Source organism: Brettanomyces bruxellensis, chromosome 8 (genome assembly GCF_011074885.1).
Source record: "Brettanomyces bruxellensis chromosome 8, complete sequence".
Taxonomy (NCBI): domain Eukaryota; kingdom Fungi; phylum Ascomycota; class Pichiomycetes; order Pichiales; family Pichiaceae; genus Brettanomyces; species Brettanomyces bruxellensis.
Window position 1 is genome coordinate 683,537 of NC_054689.1, and position 21,405 is coordinate 704,941.

At 38.1% G+C, this 21,405-nt stretch overlaps 11 protein-coding genes across 11 annotated transcripts; 5 read left to right on the top strand and 6 right to left on the bottom strand.

The window, feature by feature from the left end:
- Positions 1 to 196: 196 nt before the first annotated feature.
- BRETT_000503 (uncharacterized protein) lies at positions 197 to 1,759 on the bottom strand (the record flags this gene model as incomplete). Its single annotated transcript, XM_041279068.1, has 1 exon — positions 197 to 1,759. The coding sequence occupies one exon, from the start codon at positions 1,757 to 1,759 to the stop codon at positions 197 to 199; it is 1,563 nt and encodes a 520-aa protein (XP_041137282.1).
- A 1,105-nt stretch (positions 1,760 to 2,864) lies between these two features.
- Positions 2,865 to 3,563, top strand: BRETT_000504 (uncharacterized protein; the record flags this gene model as incomplete). The annotated part of the gene is made up of 1 exon (XM_041279069.1): positions 2,865 to 3,563. The coding sequence occupies one exon, from the start codon at positions 2,865 to 2,867 to the stop codon at positions 3,561 to 3,563; it is 699 nt and encodes a 232-aa protein (XP_041137283.1).
- A 166-nt stretch (positions 3,564 to 3,729) lies between these two features.
- On the bottom strand, positions 3,730 to 4,170 carry BRETT_000505 (uncharacterized protein; the record flags this gene model as incomplete). The annotated part of the gene is made up of 1 exon (XM_041279070.1): positions 3,730 to 4,170. The coding sequence occupies one exon, from the start codon at positions 4,168 to 4,170 to the stop codon at positions 3,730 to 3,732; it is 441 nt and encodes a 146-aa protein (XP_041137284.1).
- A 252-nt stretch (positions 4,171 to 4,422) lies between these two features.
- Positions 4,423 to 5,682, bottom strand: BRETT_000506 (uncharacterized protein; the record flags this gene model as incomplete). Its single annotated transcript, XM_041279071.1, has 1 exon — positions 4,423 to 5,682. One exon carries the CDS (start codon positions 5,680 to 5,682, stop codon positions 4,423 to 4,425), a length of 1,260 nt encoding a protein of 419 aa, XP_041137285.1.
- A 504-nt stretch (positions 5,683 to 6,186) lies between these two features.
- Positions 6,187 to 6,648, top strand: BRETT_000507 (uncharacterized protein; the record flags this gene model as incomplete). Its single annotated transcript, XM_041279072.1, has 1 exon — positions 6,187 to 6,648. The coding sequence occupies one exon, from the start codon at positions 6,187 to 6,189 to the stop codon at positions 6,646 to 6,648; it is 462 nt and encodes a 153-aa protein (XP_041137286.1).
- A 480-nt stretch (positions 6,649 to 7,128) lies between these two features.
- BRETT_000508 (uncharacterized protein) lies at positions 7,129 to 7,707 on the bottom strand (the record flags this gene model as incomplete). The annotated part of the gene is made up of 1 exon (XM_041279073.1): positions 7,129 to 7,707. One exon carries the CDS (start codon positions 7,705 to 7,707, stop codon positions 7,129 to 7,131), a length of 579 nt encoding a protein of 192 aa, XP_041137287.1.
- A 1,785-nt stretch (positions 7,708 to 9,492) lies between these two features.
- Positions 9,493 to 11,457, top strand: BRETT_000509 (uncharacterized protein; the record flags this gene model as incomplete). Its single annotated transcript, XM_041279074.1, has 1 exon — positions 9,493 to 11,457. The coding sequence occupies one exon, from the start codon at positions 9,493 to 9,495 to the stop codon at positions 11,455 to 11,457; it is 1,965 nt and encodes a 654-aa protein (XP_041137288.1).
- A 727-nt stretch (positions 11,458 to 12,184) lies between these two features.
- BRETT_000510 (uncharacterized protein) lies at positions 12,185 to 13,540 on the bottom strand (the record flags this gene model as incomplete). Its single annotated transcript, XM_041279075.1, has 1 exon — positions 12,185 to 13,540. The coding sequence occupies one exon, from the start codon at positions 13,538 to 13,540 to the stop codon at positions 12,185 to 12,187; it is 1,356 nt and encodes a 451-aa protein (XP_041137289.1).
- A 609-nt stretch (positions 13,541 to 14,149) lies between these two features.
- BRETT_000511 (uncharacterized protein) lies at positions 14,150 to 15,643 on the top strand (the record flags this gene model as incomplete). Its single annotated transcript, XM_041279076.1, has 1 exon — positions 14,150 to 15,643. The coding sequence occupies one exon, from the start codon at positions 14,150 to 14,152 to the stop codon at positions 15,641 to 15,643; it is 1,494 nt and encodes a 497-aa protein (XP_041137290.1).
- Positions 15,644 to 16,520: 877 nt separating this feature from the next.
- BRETT_000512 (uncharacterized protein) lies at positions 16,521 to 18,245 on the top strand (the record flags this gene model as incomplete). Its single annotated transcript, XM_041279077.1, has 1 exon — positions 16,521 to 18,245. One exon carries the CDS (start codon positions 16,521 to 16,523, stop codon positions 18,243 to 18,245), a length of 1,725 nt encoding a protein of 574 aa, XP_041137291.1.
- Positions 18,246 to 18,846: 601 nt separating this feature from the next.
- BRETT_000513 (uncharacterized protein) lies at positions 18,847 to 20,730 on the bottom strand (the record flags this gene model as incomplete). Its single annotated transcript, XM_041279078.1, has 1 exon — positions 18,847 to 20,730. The coding sequence occupies one exon, from the start codon at positions 20,728 to 20,730 to the stop codon at positions 18,847 to 18,849; it is 1,884 nt and encodes a 627-aa protein (XP_041137292.1).
- Positions 20,731 to 21,405: the final 675 nt, after the last annotated feature.

Here is a 21,405-nt window from a genome sequence, read left to right on the forward strand (position 1 = left end):
TTTTCTTCCATCGTATGCTCTTTCTTTGGTGTGGATATCGTATCTGTAGTTTCTTTTTTTTCCATAATTTATGTATTCTGCAGCCCCACCGTTTTATCAACTACATATTTCTTACATCCACATGCTTATCTATATATATCGTTCGTATGATGTATTAGTCTTTATAAATGTTCTTGCTATATTTTTTCTATTAAATTCAACCCATCCTCTCCAATTCCAATTTCCAGCATCTCAAGTCGTTTTCAAGCGAGATCAAAGTCCTCACTTCGTTATTAATGGCATTCAATGGCCGCGAGCTGATGTCTGTGTTTTCAAGGCTCCTGTAAAGTTGATAATACCGGCGATATGCATCTTGAAATTTCAGTATGAACTGCCTGATCTCTGCTTTGCTCTGGACCCTTCTTTTCCTTGGTAAAGGCACAAGATCATCACCAAACAGTTCATTGCGAACCGTTCTTTTGGGATGAATAACACCTGGATCGGTTTTTGTCACATCATCCTCTCCCTCCGTCGTGTATGGAGTCAAAGGCGATGACTGGTTGGATTTTCTTACTGATGCTGAGCTTGATGACACTGATGAAGATGTGCTTCTCTTATCATCTGACAAGCTTCTTCTTCTTCTTTTGCGTCTCGGTATACCTGCAGTCGATTCTATCTCTGACTGGAATGGTAGATTGACACGGGACGCACGAATACTCTCTTTTGGTGCCCGTTTCCGCTTAATTGTGATACCTCTATCACGCCTGGATGTTTCCTTTTTGTGCACCGGTGACAACACCGGATATGGTGCCACCTTTGGTGTCTTATGCTTAGGAATTGGCTTGAGCTTGGGATATGGCTCAACAGGATGCAATTCCATCCTCTTTGCTGACTTCTGATGCTTCTTTGCTCGGATTGTCCTACTGTCTATTGGTTGAATTTTCATGGTATCTGTATTGCTTTCTGCACTCTGCTGAGGCTTCTGTTCCGGCCTTTCCTGCTCTGTGAGCTTTTTACTAACCCTTGGTTCTTCCTTTTTAGGTTTCACCACAGGTAGTTCAGCTTTGTGATCTTTCACCAACACTGGAATGGCATTCTTGTCGTTCGTCATTAGCACACGAAACGGATTGTCTTCCTGGTAGCCAAGATCAGTAAGATACTTGCTCACTTCTGGTGTAGGGAGTGCATTGGATATTTGTGATAGGCATTCGGGTCGTAAAATTGTTGCGCCATCCTTTTTTGTAATAATGTCCTTATATATTGAGCGAATTGTTGACGGGTGAACTCCCCCATTAAGTAACTTGGATAAATCCGATGGGTTTATCTGGTGATCATTCCCGTTGGTTTGTGAAGCCAAAGTTTCGATAGCCTTAAACTTTGTCGAAAGACGTTCAAGATCACTTAAGCGCCCAGAGCTCGACATGCGAAGATTTATAGGATTCAGCCTGCCGTTCAACAGACCCATCCCGATGCATTTAGTAGGGCCATTGCTTGTGGGTGCTAAAGATGCAAAAAGATCTATTCGTGATTCCTTAAGATTCGAGACTTTGCAAACAAGCTTATCTGCCACCTTGATTCCCTGAATTTGGTGGTCCTTGACAACAAGTTTGACGCTCTTTTGATCAGCCGAATACGATTTCAAAAGCTCTAAAAGTTGCTGATATGAAAACTTGATTAGGGTGTTGTAATTCTTCAGTGTTCCGTCTCTCGACTTTTCATCAGTATTTTCCTTCTTCTTTTCCCCTGTAGGAGGAAGGATATACGACGCCAGTCGAGGCATTCTTGATTGTTTGCCAGATATCTGATTAAGCAGTGTTATTTCTTAGGAAATGCTGTACAAATACGTGAGGAATAGTGTATGAAATAAAGAAAATATCGGTAGAGGTGGATATTTATTGGGAAAATAAATATAGATTACTGCAAGCGGGCTGTGTGGCAGATCGTAAGGGGGGAGAGGAAGAAAGGGACCCATGACCAGGCCTATCGGGTATTGTGCTAAAAAATTGAGTGGTTAAAAAAAAAGGAGTTCGTACATCGCCCCTCCTTGCCTGAATCTAGATATTTTCCCCGAGGTGATCACATCATGATTATTTTTTCTTTATGCGTCTCTGCACCACATTCCACATACGGCAGTTTACAAAACAATTACGGAAAGCCACAGCTAGGGAGGTATTAGAATCCCATTTCCAAGTAACATAGGGTATAGCCTCCCTTATGTGCAAATTCTAAGTGCTACTTTAGTAGGAATAGTTTAGCTTTATTCAGCTGGGTGACAAAAAAAAGCTGTTTTTAATTTTCAAGAAATAACTCCACACAACTAATAAACTCCAGTTTAATTAAAAGTTACACCATAAAAATTATAGAGCAAAGTGATCAGACCAATTTTGAAAAGATACATAAACATAAAGAGGGAAAAAATAAGAATGTTAACGATCAAATTGTACTAAATATACTAAATTCAGTACTACCCTTAAAATCGGATTTAAGAAAAACAGAAGTAATGGAGAAATTTATGTGTGAGAATTGGATTTACAACATAGAAGTATGGTAGTAAGCTGATTATACCAAGCACAATTAGTTTGATGTTATAAAACCTGCTCAAATTTCAGTAAATTGACAATTCAAACCATATTAAGCATAGATGTTGATAACTTTCATTAAGAGTACTTACTTTCTTATAATGAAAATTAGGGCTGTTAATCATTTCGCTTAGTCAGGGGAATCGATATTTATAGAAATCGAGGCCTGAAACCTGGAGCACATAAATTTTAAATTTCCGCTCGGGCACAATTTATTTTTTCTTGAAACCAGATTTGACGATCCCCAAACATAATATTATACCGGAATTACCAAGAAACAAAGAGCTAGCAGCATTTGAATAAACAATGGACCCATTCAATGACGTGTATAAGGATGGACTTGAGCAGATGGCAAAGCTCAAGACCACATCTCCAAACCAACTCGACTTCAACAATATCAAAACAGAACTTATAGAAATTATAGGTGACCTAGAGAATGCAATTGAGTCCGTGAAACAATCAAAGAGCCGAGCAAGTGCTGGAAATGGAAATGATAGTTTTCCTGAAATTGATTCCTTCGAACTGACCGAAAGAGAGAAAAAATTGGCTGAGCTTAAGCAACAATTTAACAAAGTGATGAGTTCAACTGAACTCAAGGGTCATTATTCGGACAACCCATTTGCAGACCCAGATGATAAGACAAATAATGAAGGCGATAAATCACAGGTAACCGGAGGGGACTCACAGCTGCCGTCTGGTACAGATTACACTGAGTACCATCAACAACTTCTCCAGGAGCAAGATGATTTAATTACAAATGGATTGGCAACGTCAATCGAGAACCTACACAACCAGGCGGTCAATATTGGTGATGAATTGGATTATCACCAGGAACTTTTAGATGACGTCGAGGATGATTTAGACCGGTTAAATTTCAAGATTGTTCGAACAGGAATACGGAGGATGAATAAATTCTTGGGGACGAACCAAAGAGGTAGCAATTGTTGCATAGCCATATTGATAGTGGTGCTTATATTTGTGCTTGTTCTTCTTATCATTGTTTAGCTGCATGGAATCAAGCTACATTTCATCTTTATCCGGTCATTTCATCACTAACCATTTTTATCTTTTTTATATATGTATATTAGTCATCCATACTACTTGTGGGTTCAAACCAATTGGTATGATCTCAACAATTACAATTAGGTAGTCTGATTTTAATTCTTATCATTCAGTTCTCCAATAACCAATCACCACTCTTGCCTCCAGTCTTTCTTGCCAACCTGCAATTGGTGATTACCATTCGTTTATCGACAGCTTTACACATATCGTATACAGTAAGCAAGCAAACCTGCAAGCCGGTTAAAGCCTCCATCTCCACACCTGTTTTACCATCACATTCAACCGTACATTCGGCATCTATTTCATTGGCTTCGGCATCGACTTTTAAGTTGATGACTATCTTGGTGATACTCAATGGATGGCATAGCGGTATCAACTCAGAAGTCTTCTTTGCAGCCATGATACCAGCAACTCTTGATATGGCAAGTACATCTCCCTTTTTATTGCTGTTTGTTTTGATCTGCTCAATAGCTGTAGGGTTGCTAAACTTAATTGTGCCCCTCGTTATTGCAGTTCTATGCGTTACGCTCTTATTGTGAACATCAACCATAAAAGCTTCGCCTTTCTTTGTCAAGTGGCTGAGTTTCTTCTCATTTAGATTAATGCTGAATGTGGAAAAGCTTCTATGAAAAGACCTACCAATATGGAGAAACGTGCAATATGCTTTAGAGTTAGTTAGTATCAGTGATACTTGAACATGTCACTCCAACCAAATGATCGTCTCCGGAAATATGAAGTTTGAGCACCAGAAAGAAAATGGGAAAAATAAATAAAAGGAATTTCAAAAGTGCAGTCGTACTTCTCAACCACCTATAAGAATCATCGGTCTATTAGGCCGGTCTTTAAGCTCGGCTACAGTTAGACCTCCATGTTTTGCCTTCTTCTTCTTCACTGCCTTTCCAATTACCTCCAACACCTCCTTGTCAGAGGCTCCTTTCCGAAGAACATCTCTCAAAGAGACCTCCTCGTTTCCAAATAAGCACACCTTCAAGTTACCATCATTGGTGATTCGGAGTCTTGTGCATGTCGCACAAAAATCTGAAGTCATAGAGGTGATAAAGCCAACACGGCCTTTAAAAGAGGGAACTTGGTACATCTTTGCAGTGTCACCATGCTGGGGTTGCAACCTAGTAAGATCAGGATACTTTGCATTAATAATTTCGAGAATCTCCTTGTAAGCAACCATCTTGTTCTTGGACCACTTGTTTCCGTCGAATGGCATGTATTCTATAAATCTAACATCGATCGGATGGTCCTTTGTAAGCTCCACAAAGTTTAGGATTTCATCATCGTTTATATTCCGCATCACTACTGTATTAATCTTCACCTTTAAAGTGCCAAAGGAAAGTGCCTTACGTAATGACTTCATAACTGCAGAAAGACCATTTCGACGGGTAATTAGAATGAATTTGCCGTTGATCATTGTATCCATGCTAAGGTTCAATGAGGTTAACCCATTTTCAAACAAAGCTTGAAGCTTTCTGTGAAGTGCCAAACCATTCGACGTCATGCATATTTCATCTATTCCTGGTATTTCATGCAATCTTTTCACAAGCTCAACGACATCTTTTCTAACAGTTGGTTCACCTCCAGTCAATCGAATCTTGTGCACACCTTCCGAGGCAAATATCCTGGCAATCCGAACAATCTCATCGGTGGTAAGTAGCTTTTCATCCGGTGTAAGTTTAACACCTTCTTCAGGCATACAATACCTACATCTCAAGTTACATTTCTCAGTGATCGATATTCTCAAATAATCATGATGCCGCCCAAAGGTATCCACCAAAAATTCCGAAAATTCCTTGACATTTTGTTTTCGTAAACGTGCAAGACGATGTCCTACTGGATGCTTACCTTTATTTGTTATGTTATTGGTGCTAATATTTTCGGGTACTATTGTTTGCTCTTTATCGTTTTCAGTTCCGTTTTTGTGTTGATGTAACTTAACATAGGAAGCAGAGGAAAATCGTGACCTTAAAATAAGATTTGGTGTATTTCTAATTCCAATAGCTTTTACCGAGTACATGATTGTTGACAACCCATTTCGTGACAATGAAAACATACTGGTGTCCAATTTGAAGTCACAGCAAGCTAGAGCAGGCAAATTTTATTGAAATCCTCAAATAGAAACCAGGAATATGAACGAGAACAAGAGACAAAGAAAGCACTTGAATAACTGAAAAAAAATAGATGAACAAGCAGCAGCCCTATTTATACCTGTATATAGTTGATGACGATATGAGTGTACATTTTTCATTTGAGATCTTTTTTAAGGTTTTTCTCGGTTATAGATAGATAGCTAGTCAGCGAAATACTCCGTCGATTGTGAATCATTACTGATTAAAGGTCTTCGCGAATTTCGCACGCATACGATTTCCCATTGCCCGCATTCATTATTCTTCTACTTTTATCATTTCAATTTTTTTTTGGCTTGCTTTTGGAGGAGAATATCTAACGGTTGAATGGCGAGGCCAAAAAATCTTATTGTAGAGAAGTGACGATTCAACAAATGAATTATAAAAATATATCTAATTCATAATTAATACAAAAAGTATAACCATATGCAATGATTGATGAGGATGACAGGAGGCTTCAGAGGAAGCCTTCCAGACTCGATTATCTCGCTAGTAAAGGTCAAAAGTTGGATATTAGAGCTCACCAACGTACATATCAAGGAGCATATGTGAGAACCTGCTTGGGATGTTTGTCATTTTCACTTTTGGTGATGAAGCTCTTTTCACGGGAGTTCATGCCATTGGGAATGGTGTATCAGATCTATGCCCTTGTCTTATGTCTTGCTTCTTACTTGAGATCTCGTAATCTTGACCTCTACTTTATCAACTTTAACGATCCTAATTGGTACAATAATTATGAGGTGGTGCAAACGGAAGCGGAACCGCAGAGCTCCGAAGATGTTCAAGGCAGTGACAAGTATTACTACAAGACAAGTGGAAACATTGTTTTATGGCTTACAGTTGTTGGAATCTTATGCTACATCGTGTTATTTGTTCTTCTAGCTAGGATGTGATAGATACATAATACCCCGAGCACAAGATTAGTAACAATTTGAAACGGGAAATTGAATTATAAGGTCTATTACTATATGGTAGCATAATATTGTATTTCTGGCTTTTTTTTGTAGTTTAGATGAACCAAAGTTGAACGTAAAGCAACAAAGAATGAAAAAGAATGTTAAGGAGGGAAAAAAGAGACATTCATATTTGCCAAAGCAACACATCAGCGAGAAACAGTGATAATGGAGATGGCACTAATAATAACATGGGCAATGTGGAAAAATGGAGGCATGACGGGGCATACATGAGTTTCATCAGGACTAAAGTAACGTCAAGATAAAGCGAATCTCGCAATTTGTGGAAGCAAAACAAAAGGGGAAAAATAGAATGAAAAAGAATACACGAGAGCAGCCCAAAGGAAAAGATCTAGTTATTAACCCATCTATTTTAGGCTAGCACCCACATATGCAGACAAGTGATTGAATAGCAAAAGCTTACTCTTCCTTGACACCACCAACACCAGCGGTCTCAGCCTTCTTGATAGAAGCCTTGTCAGTCTTAACAGCACCACTCTGGCCAGACAAAGCACTGAACAAACCTGGAGGAGACTTGAAAGGTCTCTTCAAATCACCCGAAGCAGGCTTCTTGAACAAGTATAGCTGGACTTCCTTGTTTTCGAAAGCACCCTTGACAGGGCTGATAGACTGCATAACCAATGGGTTTGCGAACTTCATGTATAGGTGCATGAAACCAGTCATGGCAATACTGGTGTACACACCCTTAATGGCAGCATGTAGCTGTTGCAAATCGTAGTCCTTGACAGTAGTAACAACCAGTTTAGACTCTGTTTCACCAGCCAGAGTGTTAGGTGGTTCGACATATTTCAAAGTGGTCATATCGTTCTTGGACTTGATGAGATACTGTGTGTAGAAGTAGATACCCAAAGTGAGAAGAGTACTGGCAACGTAGGCAATACGCACATAGAGCAAGGTGGTTGGGTCCTCAAAGTTCAGTCTTTTGGACACCTGCATTGTGAGAAGCATCACAATGATATTAGAGACAGCTGGATTCATTATGGATGATATTATTAGTAATGTCCGTATCAGCTTCCCACTGTTTGAATGTTAAAGAGGGAAAGTAGAAGAAAAGAAACGACTAGGAGGAAAGAAAGTAGATTCAAGGAAGGAAAAGTGTGATTTAAATACAAAGGCGAAGCAAATGGCGAGGTTCTGTTTTTCAATAACTGGAAATGCCACCACTTACCCTAATCGCGCGAATATCTTGAGTCGGAGTGAAAAAAAATTGGAAAAATTAAAAAAAAAAAGATCAACCGAGAAGTGGACACGGATCAAAGTACCAAGCAGTAAGAAAAAAAAGATTAAGACACGAACACAGTGGGGTGAAAAATATTAGAAAATGGAAGATGCTAGATTTCGGCTTGGCAGAATATCGGCATCACAGGACTTGACAGAGAGTTGAGTAGCAAGATAGAGTGCTAAACTTGTGATATGATATCTACCTCACGATCGTTCATTACAAGCTACCATATGCCGTCTATTTTATAATGTCTAGAACCAGTAACAATATGAAAGATTGAAAATTCATAATTGCTTCTGAAGTTTTCGGCAACAAATATATGTAATTAACCCGAAGAGATAGATGAAAATAAAAACAAAAACCTTAATACCAATCTTGTATTAGTTTCGAATGCTCGGAATCTGCAATCTTAACTTGTACCAGAAATACATTTTCCTGACATATTTTGATGCCCACAATACATATAATATTCCAAATGATTACGAGTAATACGTATACGAATCGGAGTGTGTGCTTGATAACCTTAGGGATTTAGCCGTTGTAATGCGAAATACCCAACAAAAAGATTCTATTGGCTTCCACTTCGTTCCATCTGCTTATCATGCAAAATAGAACAATATCAAGTACAGATTTTAAGATTTGCCATATGCATGCACGGATGTGCGCATCTTTTATTTGTACTATTTCGTACATTACCACGCGAACTTATTAATCGTGCCACCAAAAATGTACAAACATGGAGAATCCGTAATTAAGTTGATTCATGTTTGCTAAAGCATAGTTCAACACATATCTGACGATTTTGTGGTATACTGCTGCTATTTTATAAGTTGCACAGGTGTGCATGTTGAATTGCGCTTTCAAAGGATATCCTCATTTTTATAGTTAGCATACACTTCGTCAGATCCAATGCTATCTATTCTGTAATATGTAATTATACCAATCCACACATCTTATGTTGATAATCTGCACTTTATAATCAGACATGCTTTGTGGACACACATTGGTAACGGGCCATTCTGCATTTTGCATTCTTCAATATTATAATATTACATCCATACACCGCTCTTATCGGAGTGAAGATTAAAAATTGCACTTGCGTTTTAGAAGGGGCAGATTACCTAATCTATCTATCAGTTTGTACTTCCATACTACGAACCTGGTTCCACATCACGATCTGAATTCTCTGGTAACCAGACTCGACCAATGAGAAAGATTCAAGAGCCTATGAAAGAGTCTGAGATGAAAAATGTGCGACGCAAGAGAAGCAAATATTCAAGGATGGGGTGTCGAGAGTGTAAGAGAAAGAAGATAAAGGTATGGGAAAACATCTTTTATGAAAAATTGTGTGTCAAGATCATTACTAACCAAGAATTTGATGGTCTACTGATGACCTCTTTTATCAGTGTAATGAAGCAAGACCTTTATGTTCAAATTGCATTCGATCCGGTAAGGAATGCATTTATATTCCTCCAAAGCCCCGTAAACGATCTTGTCGACGGCCCCGGAAGACAGATAACAAGAACATTATCAATAATGCAATGACAACTCAGAATGATGGCTCTACGGGGATACCTAATATTCAAAGCATGATAAATTCTGATGATTCAAAGAAATCAAATTTTTGTTTGAATGGGACAAACAGTCAGAGAATTTCATACTGTGCGCAGAAGAATGCACAAATATACGACAAAACGAGTATCGGAAGAGATCAAATAGACACAAACGGACAAATGTACCCCAGATATTCATCATATCCTTTATCTCCGCTATCAACTTTTACAATTCCGAACTTTGATAGTGATCTTTCTGCCAGCTCACTTGCGCATGGATTAAGTGAGATTATCACCACAAAGATCGATGAAGCGGGATTCGGTGATGATGCAATCAGTTCAATTGATAATCTCTTAGCGATTGATACACAACCGACGAATGTAGCAACTCAGGTGACTTCAAATAACTTAGGCTCGATGCAATCTTATTCAGATCTTCTGGAGTTTCTTCAAGGAGGTGATTATTATAAGAGTCAAAGTGACGATAGTTCCATTAAAAATACCCCTAACATCGATGATTATGTTCCTGGGGTGAATGATGCTTTTATGCGTCAAAAATTCTTACCGTCATTTATTTCGCATCCTCCTTCCGTCGAATCATTTGAATTCTGCGGTGATCATAAAAGATATTTGGAGTCGTTTTGCAATGATTTTTCGAGGGTGATTACCCCATTAACTGTAGCACCAGATAAAAATCCGGTCAGGGACATTATTTTAACTTATGCGAAGAACAACAACTATTTATTGGCTGTTGTTCTCTCTTGCGGTGCACTGCAATTGCACAGGAAAACACATATTGAGAAGGACAAGGCAGCGTATGGTCTGTACCTTTGGATTTGCATCAAACTTTTATCCACTGTTCTATCGGACGAGAAAAAGATTACAGAGAAGATCGAACCAATGATTTTGACACTACTTCTACTGGCTTCGTATACGGCTGTATCCAATATTCAGAAATGGAGGCCGCATTTAAAGGCTGCAAAGGAGCTATTAGCTGCATATGCACCTCGAAAAGATTCCACTGGATACTCAGAAAGCTCTTATGTTTTAGCATTTTGCAGAACATGGTATACATCCATTGAGGTGATTGCAGGATTAACGGCTTCCAAAGGTGGGACCATCGATAGTGAAACTGAGATTGACTCCTTGATTTTTGACTTGCCGGACATGAGATACTATCTTCAACTCATGAATATATCGAGAAAGGATGACTTTAACTTGTTCTATGGTTACACAAACAGCCTTGCTGTTTCTCTTCAAAAGCTTGCCAAATATATGCAGAGAATTAAAAAATATAAGAAATCAATTAAAACACATGTCACTTCTTCACCAAACATTACTGTTGAAGAATTGCAGAGCTTGATGCATAATATATGGAAAAACCAAAATTTCTTCATTATCAGCAAAAATGGCATTATACCCAAAGATCACTTTATTCTTCCGGAGAATTACATCAGGGCCCCTCCCGGATTTGAACCTCTCTCATATGAAGCTATTGAAAAACTGGAACTGGTTGATGGACGTACAGAGTATATATCCTGGTATGATATATGCCAACAGTCGTATGCTTGGACTGCATTACTTCTTGTTTTCACACGAATTCAAGAGCTTCCTCCAAAGCATTACCTGGTGAAACAAACAGTTCATAAGATTCTATCTTTGATGATCTTTCTTCATGCAAAAAAGACTGTGACGGGTTATGTGATGATGCTATTACAGTGTTCCGTATATATTACGGGTTTAAATTGTACGGATATTTGCGATAGACAATTGGTTTTGAAGTTTTTTGATAATTTGAATGTCATGGGAAATATTTCTGCCAAGGTCAACAAGGCAAAACTGATTCGTGTTTGGAAGAAATATGACAGCAATGGTGGTAAAACAACAGTCGTATGTGGATCAGATTCAGATGATGATGATAATGAAATACCCAAAGATATTATTAGTTATTGACTAGCATGGGGCAAACTAAAGTTTGAATGGAAGCAATATATTATATATGTGCATGGAAATAATTGGGATTATAACCCAACGGGGATGATATGCAATAAGGGTTGTGCCGTTAATCTTTCTTTCTGGAAAGAACAATTTTTTACATTCAGAAATATTAAAATACAAGTTTGCAAGTTAACCCCCTTTCTGGGCTGAAAAGTGCCGAACCCTTTATTAGGTTTGACAAGTAGAATGATAATTTGCTACTTTACGTTAGGCGATATATTAAAAAGATTGTGCCAGCAAAGAAGATACAGATATGCAGATCAAAATGTAGTGATAATTTTAAAGTGAATTTATCAATCTAAAATATGGATGTTCACTTTTACACTTGAAAATTAACTTTCCGTATTTTATATGCTTGATCGTTGCAAGAATTAAGAACCACACTTTGATTTGATGGGTAATAATCATATCGCTTGTTAAGTATTAAATGATGAGTTGCGGCACAGCTGGGACTCTACTATTCACCAGTTTGCTTCATTGAAATTAGAAACAAGACAAGCATATCAATTGTCTAACAATTTAAAGACACTAACTCAAACACGCCTTCGACGATCAACATACTGATTATTCTATATTTACACCTATTAAGACAAAGGTTGATTATAAATTCAATTGATATTTATTTATACTTAATGAGGAGAAAACAACAAGACACAGAATTACAAAAACAGCAATCCTGTAATTACTCCTGTTCCTTTAGAACCATCAATGAAATGATGGAGTCGGCAACCTGGGCAGCAGCTAAAGAAGTAATTTCTGCACTGTCATATGGAGGAGAAACTTCGACAACATCACCACCAACAACATTAAGTCCTTCCAAACCATCAAGAACTGTAAGAAGCTCTCTGGAACTCCATCCACCTGGCTCAACAGTTCCGGTAGCTGGTGTAAAGGCTGGATCCATTGAGTCGACATCAACAGTGATGTAAACAGGTGCATCAGTGGAACCAATTCTCTCCTTGATTTTCTTAATAATTCCGTCAGCTCCAATCTTATCAATATCTCTGGCAAGAATACGGTCAAATCCACAGTCGATATCGTGCTGAACATCTCTTGGACCAGGATAAGGACCTCTTATAGCGGCATGAATACAGTTGTCGCTGAGGTAACCCTTCTCATGTGCCCAGTGCAAATATGTACCATGGTTCATTGCCTGATAACTGGTGATATTACCACCGAAGTAGTATGGATTCCATGTATCAAGATGTGAATCAAAATGAATCACAGAGATCTTTCCATACTTCTCGTAGGCGGCCTTCACTGCAGGAAGGGTAATGGTGTGATCACCACCAAGTGTGAAAACCTTAGGTGCCTTTTGCTTGCTTTTTCCCGTAGTCTTATGGTTACGGATGGCTCTCTCAGCACGGTAGATCTGATCCAATGCAATACGATTATCCAAAGGAGTAACTGGAGGATCACCACAGTCAACAATTTTTGCCCAGTTACTGTAAGGATTAAATCCGCTGTAAACGGAGTAGGCCGGAGCCAATCTTCTGGAGCCCATTCTGATTCCAGTTGGTCCAAATCTTGTTCCTGGTCTGTATGAAGTTCCAGTATCAAATGGTGCTCCAACAACAGCTATATCAAACTTTTCATCATCAAATGCTGCTGGGTCATAGCAGTTGGCATAGGGCAAATGTGCAAAGGAAACCAATCCACCAAATTCTCCTCCTCTGTATAGAACGGAGGAACCATTGATATCCCTGAGATCATCCTTGTCTGGCACCTGATAATCATCCTGCATAGTAAGAACACTAAGTTCATCTGAAAGAGGTAGTGCTTGCTTCTTATTCTTATTCTCTGCAATACTCATGTCGGCCTCATTATCCATCAAGAATCCAAACATGTAATCCAAAAGTGATCTATTAGAATTGAGTTGGGACTTTTCGACCTTCTTTTCGTTGTCGTTCTTGTCCACTGAAACATGATCACCATCAATATTCAAGGATATTTGAACATCTGGGTTTGCTATGGCAGCAGCAGATACTAATTGCGTAAGCTTGATAAATGCTAGAATTACCGTCAAAGATGCTTTCATATTTAATTCTGCAGCTCGCTCCTTGAGATATCTTATTAATAACGAGTTAAGTTATAAATTACACCAATTAATCTATACTTCTAGGTTTGTCAAATTTGCACCTTTTTATACCAATTCAAATTAAATTTAGATCTTGAAATATGTTATTGGCAACACGGTTCATGCAAATACCAATTCCGCTGTTGAAAGACATCATTTGCCAATGGTAGCGCGCTTACTTATTTAGGCAAGAAGAATTCCGAATTTAAATTTCGAAAATCATACTTCGCAAAAACCAATTCCGAAAACCATATTTCGCAAAAGCTCAATTCCGATGCTAGCTTTTCTTATCGGTTTTGGGTAAATACAATAAACATTAAAAGAATATTATTCATTAGCTTTTTTGCTGATCGTTTCCCTATGAACAAATGATTACGTTTATACACGAACTTTCAAAAAACATTTTCACCTCATCACTTCAGGTTATGTACTTTTACTCAGAATGTGTTTAAAAAGCCATTAACAAGAACCCTAAAGCCAGGTTCTTCTATTTCTAAGAAAGCACATTTTCAGTTGTACTTGCAAATATTGTTACGAGCTTGTCAGAACGAACAAAAGTTGTGAAAAAAAATGGCTGCTGCAAATGCTTTGATAACAGCTGATGTACTGAATTACGGCAGTACGTCGCATTCTGAAATAGAAGAGACCAGTACGTTGGTGGATGAAGAAAATGTTTCTACTTTAATTAGTGAGAAAAGGACATCCATGAAACAAGAACTGAAGACAATTTGTAGAACATCTGCCCCTTTGAGTGTTACATTCTTTTTACAGTACTCACTTCCGGTTGCATCAACATTTTCAGTCGGACACATTAGCGCAAAGCATTTAGCTGCCATTTCATTGGCAACCATGACATTCAATGTTACAAGTTCGATTTTTAACGGTATGGCAACGTGTCTTGACACTCTTTGTCCGGCCGCATTTGGAGCGGGAAAGTATAAAAAGGTTGGCCTTTATTTTCAGAGATGTATCCTGTTAATGATGACTCTGAATATCTTTATTGTCTTGTTTTGGTGGAATTCAGGAATATTCTTTAGACTTTTTGTTAAAGACTCTTCATTAGTTGCATTGGCCCAGAGTTATTTGAGAGTGATGACATTTTGTACACCTGCTTATATTCTTTTTGAAGCTGGGAAAAGGTACCTCCAAGCACAGAACATATTTGTGGCTGGGCAATATGCATTATTCATTGCAGCACCTATCAACGCTTTTCTAAACTACGCACTAGTTTGGAGTAAACACTTTAACCTTGGATTTCTTGGAGCACCGTTAGGAACAACCATCAGTTATTGGATTTTGCCAACTTATCTATTTTACTATTCAAGAATGCATAGTACGGATAAATGCTGGGCACAACCTAACGTGAAAGCTATTTTCAGAGACTTAAAGCCCATGGCAAGCCTTGCTATTAATGGCACCGCCATGCTTCTTCTTGAATTTATCGCATTTGAAATTTTGACTCTTTGCTCGGCAACATTCGGGACAGAAACTTTGGCTGCCCAATCTATTTGCTCGACATTGGCTACACTATTTTTCCAAATTCCATTTGCCGCTTCGGTGGCCTCTAGCACAAGAATATCCAATCTTATTGGAGAAACTAATCAGAGATCTGCCAAAATTGCGACAAAAGCGACATATATCTTATCACTGGCTCTTGGAGTTCTAAACTTTTGCGTTCTTTTCTTCTTCCGAAAACAAATTGCTATGGTTTTCACCAATGATGCCACAGTCATAGGTATTGCGAAAGGGGTGATCGGAATTCTTGGGCTTAATCAATTTTGGGATGCACCAAATATTTTGGGAGCCGGATGCCTAAGAGCTCAAGCAAGACAGCAAGTTGGGAGCAAGCTAAATGTTATTGCATATTATATCATTGGTTTACCAATTTCATTGTTTCTAGGATTTAAAATAGATCTTGAAATAGTGGGCTTGTGGATAGGTCTATTGTGTGGCGTTTTCTCCTTGGCTTGTTCGGAATTCGTGTGCGTCTTTTTGACAGATTGGAAGTCTGTTATTAGAGAGGCTGAAAACCGTAACAAAAATCGGGAGAATAGTACAATTTGATGCTTCTTTGTCGCTGCTATTCCGCAAGAAGAAATATGGGAGATCATAGTTTTCCTAGAGGAGTAGCCGCAATTCCTAGTTTGTATACTTTATGTAATTGCAAATTTCAAGTTTCTTTGTTATCTCGGAATTCATTAACATGCTTTCTATTGTTCGGTTAATTCCGATCACTCAATTCAATGTGTTTAAATTATCACTCGGGAAACAATTTTCTTTGTTAGGAATTTTTTCAATCATAGATAAGAAACTTGTCGAAGCGACGGGTTCATAACGATATACGAAATGCAAGCATACTTTTAAGTCACTTTTCTGAAATGCCTTAGGGAAGAGAGATGCGTGTGGGAATATTCAACACGAAGATCTTTTTCTAATCACAAATGGCTTTCGCATTTGAATTTACTTTTTAAGTCCGTCTATAATTCAAAGTAGAGGAAGGTCCTTGAATTGCGATCCCCACAATTTTTTTAATTTTTTTTTTTTTAATTTTTCGGAATTGAAAACAAACAAATAACGGGAAGTGAGTAATCAGGTTATCATCGATATACTAATATCTTGACAAACTGTATGTAGCCTGGACCCTTAGTAGAAATGAAAACTGAATTGCATCACAAACTCAGTAAAATTCAAAATAGATAAGATAGGAATCGACCATAACATGATGTTGAAATGTCATTTTGACTATCTTCAGTATTTATCTCTTATCTAAACACCGCGGATTATAATTACCGATATATATATATCTTTCAATGTTCAAGTTTAAGATGATGTCGACACAAAACCAAAAATGTCCAACCAGATTATATTTGTCCATAGTATGTCAACTTGAGACCATAGTTTAAAGCATCATATGCCTGTATTCTACAAAGTTTCTTCAGATATGCCGGATTCATACAAAGATTTTAAAAAGTCGTTCATAAAAAAGATGAAGCCTTTCGAGGTCCCTCATTTTGGACGTCACAGTTTATCGGTTTTGAAAAATCCAGATCTCGAACCAATGCCAATAAGCAGAAGACTTTGGGGCTTTTGGTCATATTTTGGTTATTGGGCAGTTCCAAATGTTTCTGTCTTCACATATTCCATTGGATCCTCGCTTCTTTCCTTAGGATTAAATATACAAAACACAATTGGCGCTATTACCATAGGAAATATACTCATTATTTTGTATACATGTTTCAGTGCCAAACCAGGTAGTATCTTCAAGATAGGATACACCGTTTGCCAAAGAATGCTATTTGGAATTTATGGATCTGCTCTCGGCATTATAATCAGGATTATGTTGTCAATTGTTTATTTTGCTTCACAGTCTTGGCTTGGTGGACTTGGTGTTGTTGTTATGCTAAGTTCCTGGAGTAAAGGATACATGGATATGAAAAATACATTTTCTCTAAGTGTTCCAATGACAACGAGAGACTTTATTGCTTTCTTGTTATTCAACATAATTGAGTATTTCTTCTTCTTTATTCGACCAGAAAAGATGGGTCCCTTGGTGAACGGTTCATGCTTCATTACATTGATTGCAATGTTTGGCGTGTTTGGTCATGAATTGCATAAATGCTATGCATTGACCGGGGGTCCGGGATCTATGTGGTACGAAAGTAATAGTGTGAAAAGTTCCGAGGTGGGCTGGACATGGTTACAAGCCATTACTATATTTTATGGTGCGGTTTCTCCAAATTGTACCAATATGAGTGATTATTCTCGTTTCAGCAAATCTCCAAAGCAAATGTACTGGGGAATTATTCTTTCCATTATGCTTTCGGGTATGTTAGTTCCTATCATGGGAATGGTTACGGCCTCAAATACGCAGGAAAATTATGGTGAGGCTATGTGGCTTCCTACAGATGTTTGTCTTCGCTGGATGAAAGATAATTATTCTTCGGGAACTCGAGCTGCTAGCTTCTTCTGTGGTCTTGCATTTGCATCTTCCCAACTTACGTTTAATGTGTTAGCTAATGGATTCGCAGGAGGAATGGATCTTTCTGCTGTTTGTCCAAGATATATCAACATTTTTAGAGGTGCTATTATTACAGCACTAGTTTCTTGGGTTTGCCAGCCTTGGACATTCTACAATACTGCCTCGGCATTCAACAACACTATGGCATCATTTGGTGTTGTGATGTCACCAATAATGGGTCTTTTGGTCTCGGACTTTTGCTTTGTCCGGAAGAAGAGAGTCAGAGTGTCAAATTTATTTACATTAGACAAAAATGGGGACTTCTATTTTTCCCATGGCGTTAACTGGAGATCAATAAGCTGCTTCTTTCTCGCAGTCATTCCAGGGATGCCTGGTTTAGCTGCTACAGTCAACACAAATATTCACATCCCAATCGGTTTAATGCATTACTTTCAGAACAGTACCGTGTTTTCATTTTTCTGTCCCTTGATTTTGTACTACATATTATGCCGTATTTTCCCGCTAAAGAATGCTGGAACAATGGATCCTGAGGATTACTTCGATGTGATGACTGAGAAGGAACTTCAGAAATTGGATATGAGGCCTTTCTCTGGTGATCCTGCCGTTATTGAAAGTGCCTCTTCTAATATGGGTTCAATTGAAATGGAAAAGGTTTCAGCTAAGGTTACAGTTGAAGCTGCGGTTTGAGAAGTTTTAAGTGCAATTATTGTATAATGCATTTAGACTAAATAAGAGTGAACTTATGTATAAATTATGCGGTACAAGCGTAAAATATAAACAATCATGGTTATAGATTCTTTATGAAATGAATTATTTTCATGCTTCTATTGTATTTGGCTTACGAAACTGTAAGTATGCACTTTTAATGAAGTATGTAATTGTTTTGAATGCATCATAAAAAGTAGAGCGTAAGAGCAAAATAGTATCTAACTCTGTCAGATGCCATAATATTATTTTCCTGCATAGAAGTTGAGCGATAGTTTACTTTATAAATAATATCGATTGTTTAAAAGTACTGAACAACTAGAATTACAAAGCGAAAGAGGTTAGAAATGAATTTATGTGCAGGGAAACAACAAGTGAGAATCCTTTTGCTCGGATGCCTGTTATCTATATTACACAAAATCCTTAAATAGAAGGCACAAAAAGCAACTTCGACATGCAGACTTCGATGAAACCAATATATATTCGGATGCATTTAATTTACCCTAAAATTCAATTCAAACATAAAAAAGCAAATGCAAAATTAGCAAAGTATTATTTCTATTTTCATATATACCAATATATTTCAAAATATAATGGACTTTTTGGCAATCCAACCGAACTGAGCCTTCCAAGATATCCCAAAAGCCGCTGATCTATTTACATTATCTTCGTAGCCCTGGAAACTGGTCCAAATTTTATCTAGAAATGCAAATAAATTGTTGATATTCTTAAATGCTAATGAGCGCACAGCTTTACTTATCCAGGCACGGATGAATATTTGATGCTCCGGATTGATGCAATGTGCACCAATTACCATTAATGGAAAAAGAAGACAGTGGTCTAAAACATATTCATTATGCGTTGGTTCGTTTTCATTAAATGGAGTAAGAATTGTAGATGGTCCAGACCTTAGCTTGGAAATGAAATTGTATATTAACGACTGCACTATTTTATCGTCGATAGACTTACCTTGAAAGACACGTGCATAATAAAGAAGCCCAACATCGGCAAAACATGAGACGAAGAGCTGCCAGCATGAGGGTGATGTACAACTGCTTAGCTCCAGAAGCATCTTGCAAGTTTCTGCAAGCTCTTTTGAAATATTCGTCGGCAAGCTCCGGGTCTTGATTAGACATGCAGAATTACTGAAAAACGCCAAACCAGATAACACTTTCAGAAATGGATCCTCAGCATTAAGTCTTCCAAACCAGCAATCACACCCGTGCAACCTGATCCAATCAACTTCTGCAATGCAAGTGAGGCATTCACATGTAAGGAAGCAATATATAAGATCCATAGTTGCAAAAATAGAAAATGTCCTCTGAGTTAGAGGGTTTCTGGTATTGAGAGTAGTGACAAAGCCTGGCTCATTTTCAAGAAGTTCTTTGAAGATTGCTCTTGCACCAAAGAGATGTGTCGGAACTATGTCTAAATTTGTGCAGTCAATAACACTATCCAAAATGCTCATTAGAATGCATGCATTGAGAAGCGACTCTGTATTAACCTCTGTAGATATGCTATGGGAAAATAGGGACCGAGGAGATATCCGGCTTTTCTGTAAAGTTTGACGATTAATCTGCTCCACGAGCATTTGTATAGATTTTGCTTTTATGCGATGAATTGCGTCTGAAGTAAGAAATTCAGGATGCTCATTGTGAACATGGCAAGCAACCAATGTTGCCGCTAAATTCTGAAGTATTTCACTTTTCTGGATAAGCTCATAACCTCGATTATCGAGCGGTGTACCGAAAGCATGAAGCTTTGCAAAAAGAATATTCCCAAAATACTGCAAGTCTGTTCCCTGGTTTGGCCAAACATTTGCATGGAATGCAATATTCCCACCTTCTGGTGGTGGTGATGCCCGAAAGACGTATGTAGATGAATCCCCACTGCTTGGACTTTGAATACTGCTACTACTACTACTGTTATTGCTGCTGCTCTGTTGCCCATATTTCATGTGCCACATTAGTTTTTGGGCCATCGGATTTGGACTATTAGTCTTTTGCTTTGTCGTATTGTTGTTGTCCGACACCGAGACAACCTTTTTCTCATTGTCGTTTATGCTCTGAATTAAAGTAAATAGTGGCTTGGCGTTTCTCCCACTAAACATGAACATACTATTGTGTTGGCCAGCTCCATCCTTCCCCGATAATCCATTCGCTGTGGTATTCACATTCAGCACTTTACCCCATTTGAGACTGACTTTATCATAGTTACAATCCAAACCTTTATCTCGGCATCTCTTGCATGTTGGTTTTTCAAGAGTACATTTGACTCTGCATCTCAAGCACTGGTTGCAACTGCCAGCAACGGTCCTTATTCTTTTCTTCTTAGTTCCCTTTGATTTCGATATCTTGCGATTATTCTGCTTATCCAATGGTGATGATGGCTTTGAATTGTTGACACTTGATGTTCCGCTCCTCGAGCTGTTAGTACTGATACTGTTGACCATCTCCACACATGGCATCTTCGTGTATAGACTCTTGCTTGAAACAAAACAAGCTGGTACAATTTCTAGGAAAAAATTGTAAACACCCAGGTATGTCAAGGAACCTGATGTTTTTAAAAGCGGTTCTTTTCGAGGTCAGCGTTAGTAGTGAAAAAAAATGATGGGGAAACAGAAATGAAATACAAAAAGAAAGTAGCAGGTAGAATATTAAGATAATATTTCCTGTTCCACTGTCTTATTCGAGACGTGGGACCGTGGATCATCACAAATTTTTTATAAATGTGAAATACAATGGTGTTTAATTAAAAGGGAAAACGTCTTTCAGCTTTTACTTTCGATTGTGGGATTTGTTATGGGATATGGTACCGCCGGCATTGTTGTGTCATAGGGCATCTCATCTGGCTTCCTCGATGACTGAAGAAAAAAAAAAAAAAAAAAGTTTAACGGACGGTGCAGGGGACTGCTTGCTGGAGGGAGAAAAAAAAGTTGGGAAAATAACCGCTAACGGCCGATTTTCAGTCTCAAACGGCAACTTGGAGCGAGATGAAATACAACATATTATTAGGTATAAGTATATGCAATTTTATACAATTTCACTTGAGTCACGTATCTCATATAAAATGCGATGCGAAAGTGAAAGCAGAGACGATTGATTAAATTTTGTATAGATGTAGTAGAAAGAAATTCACTTTT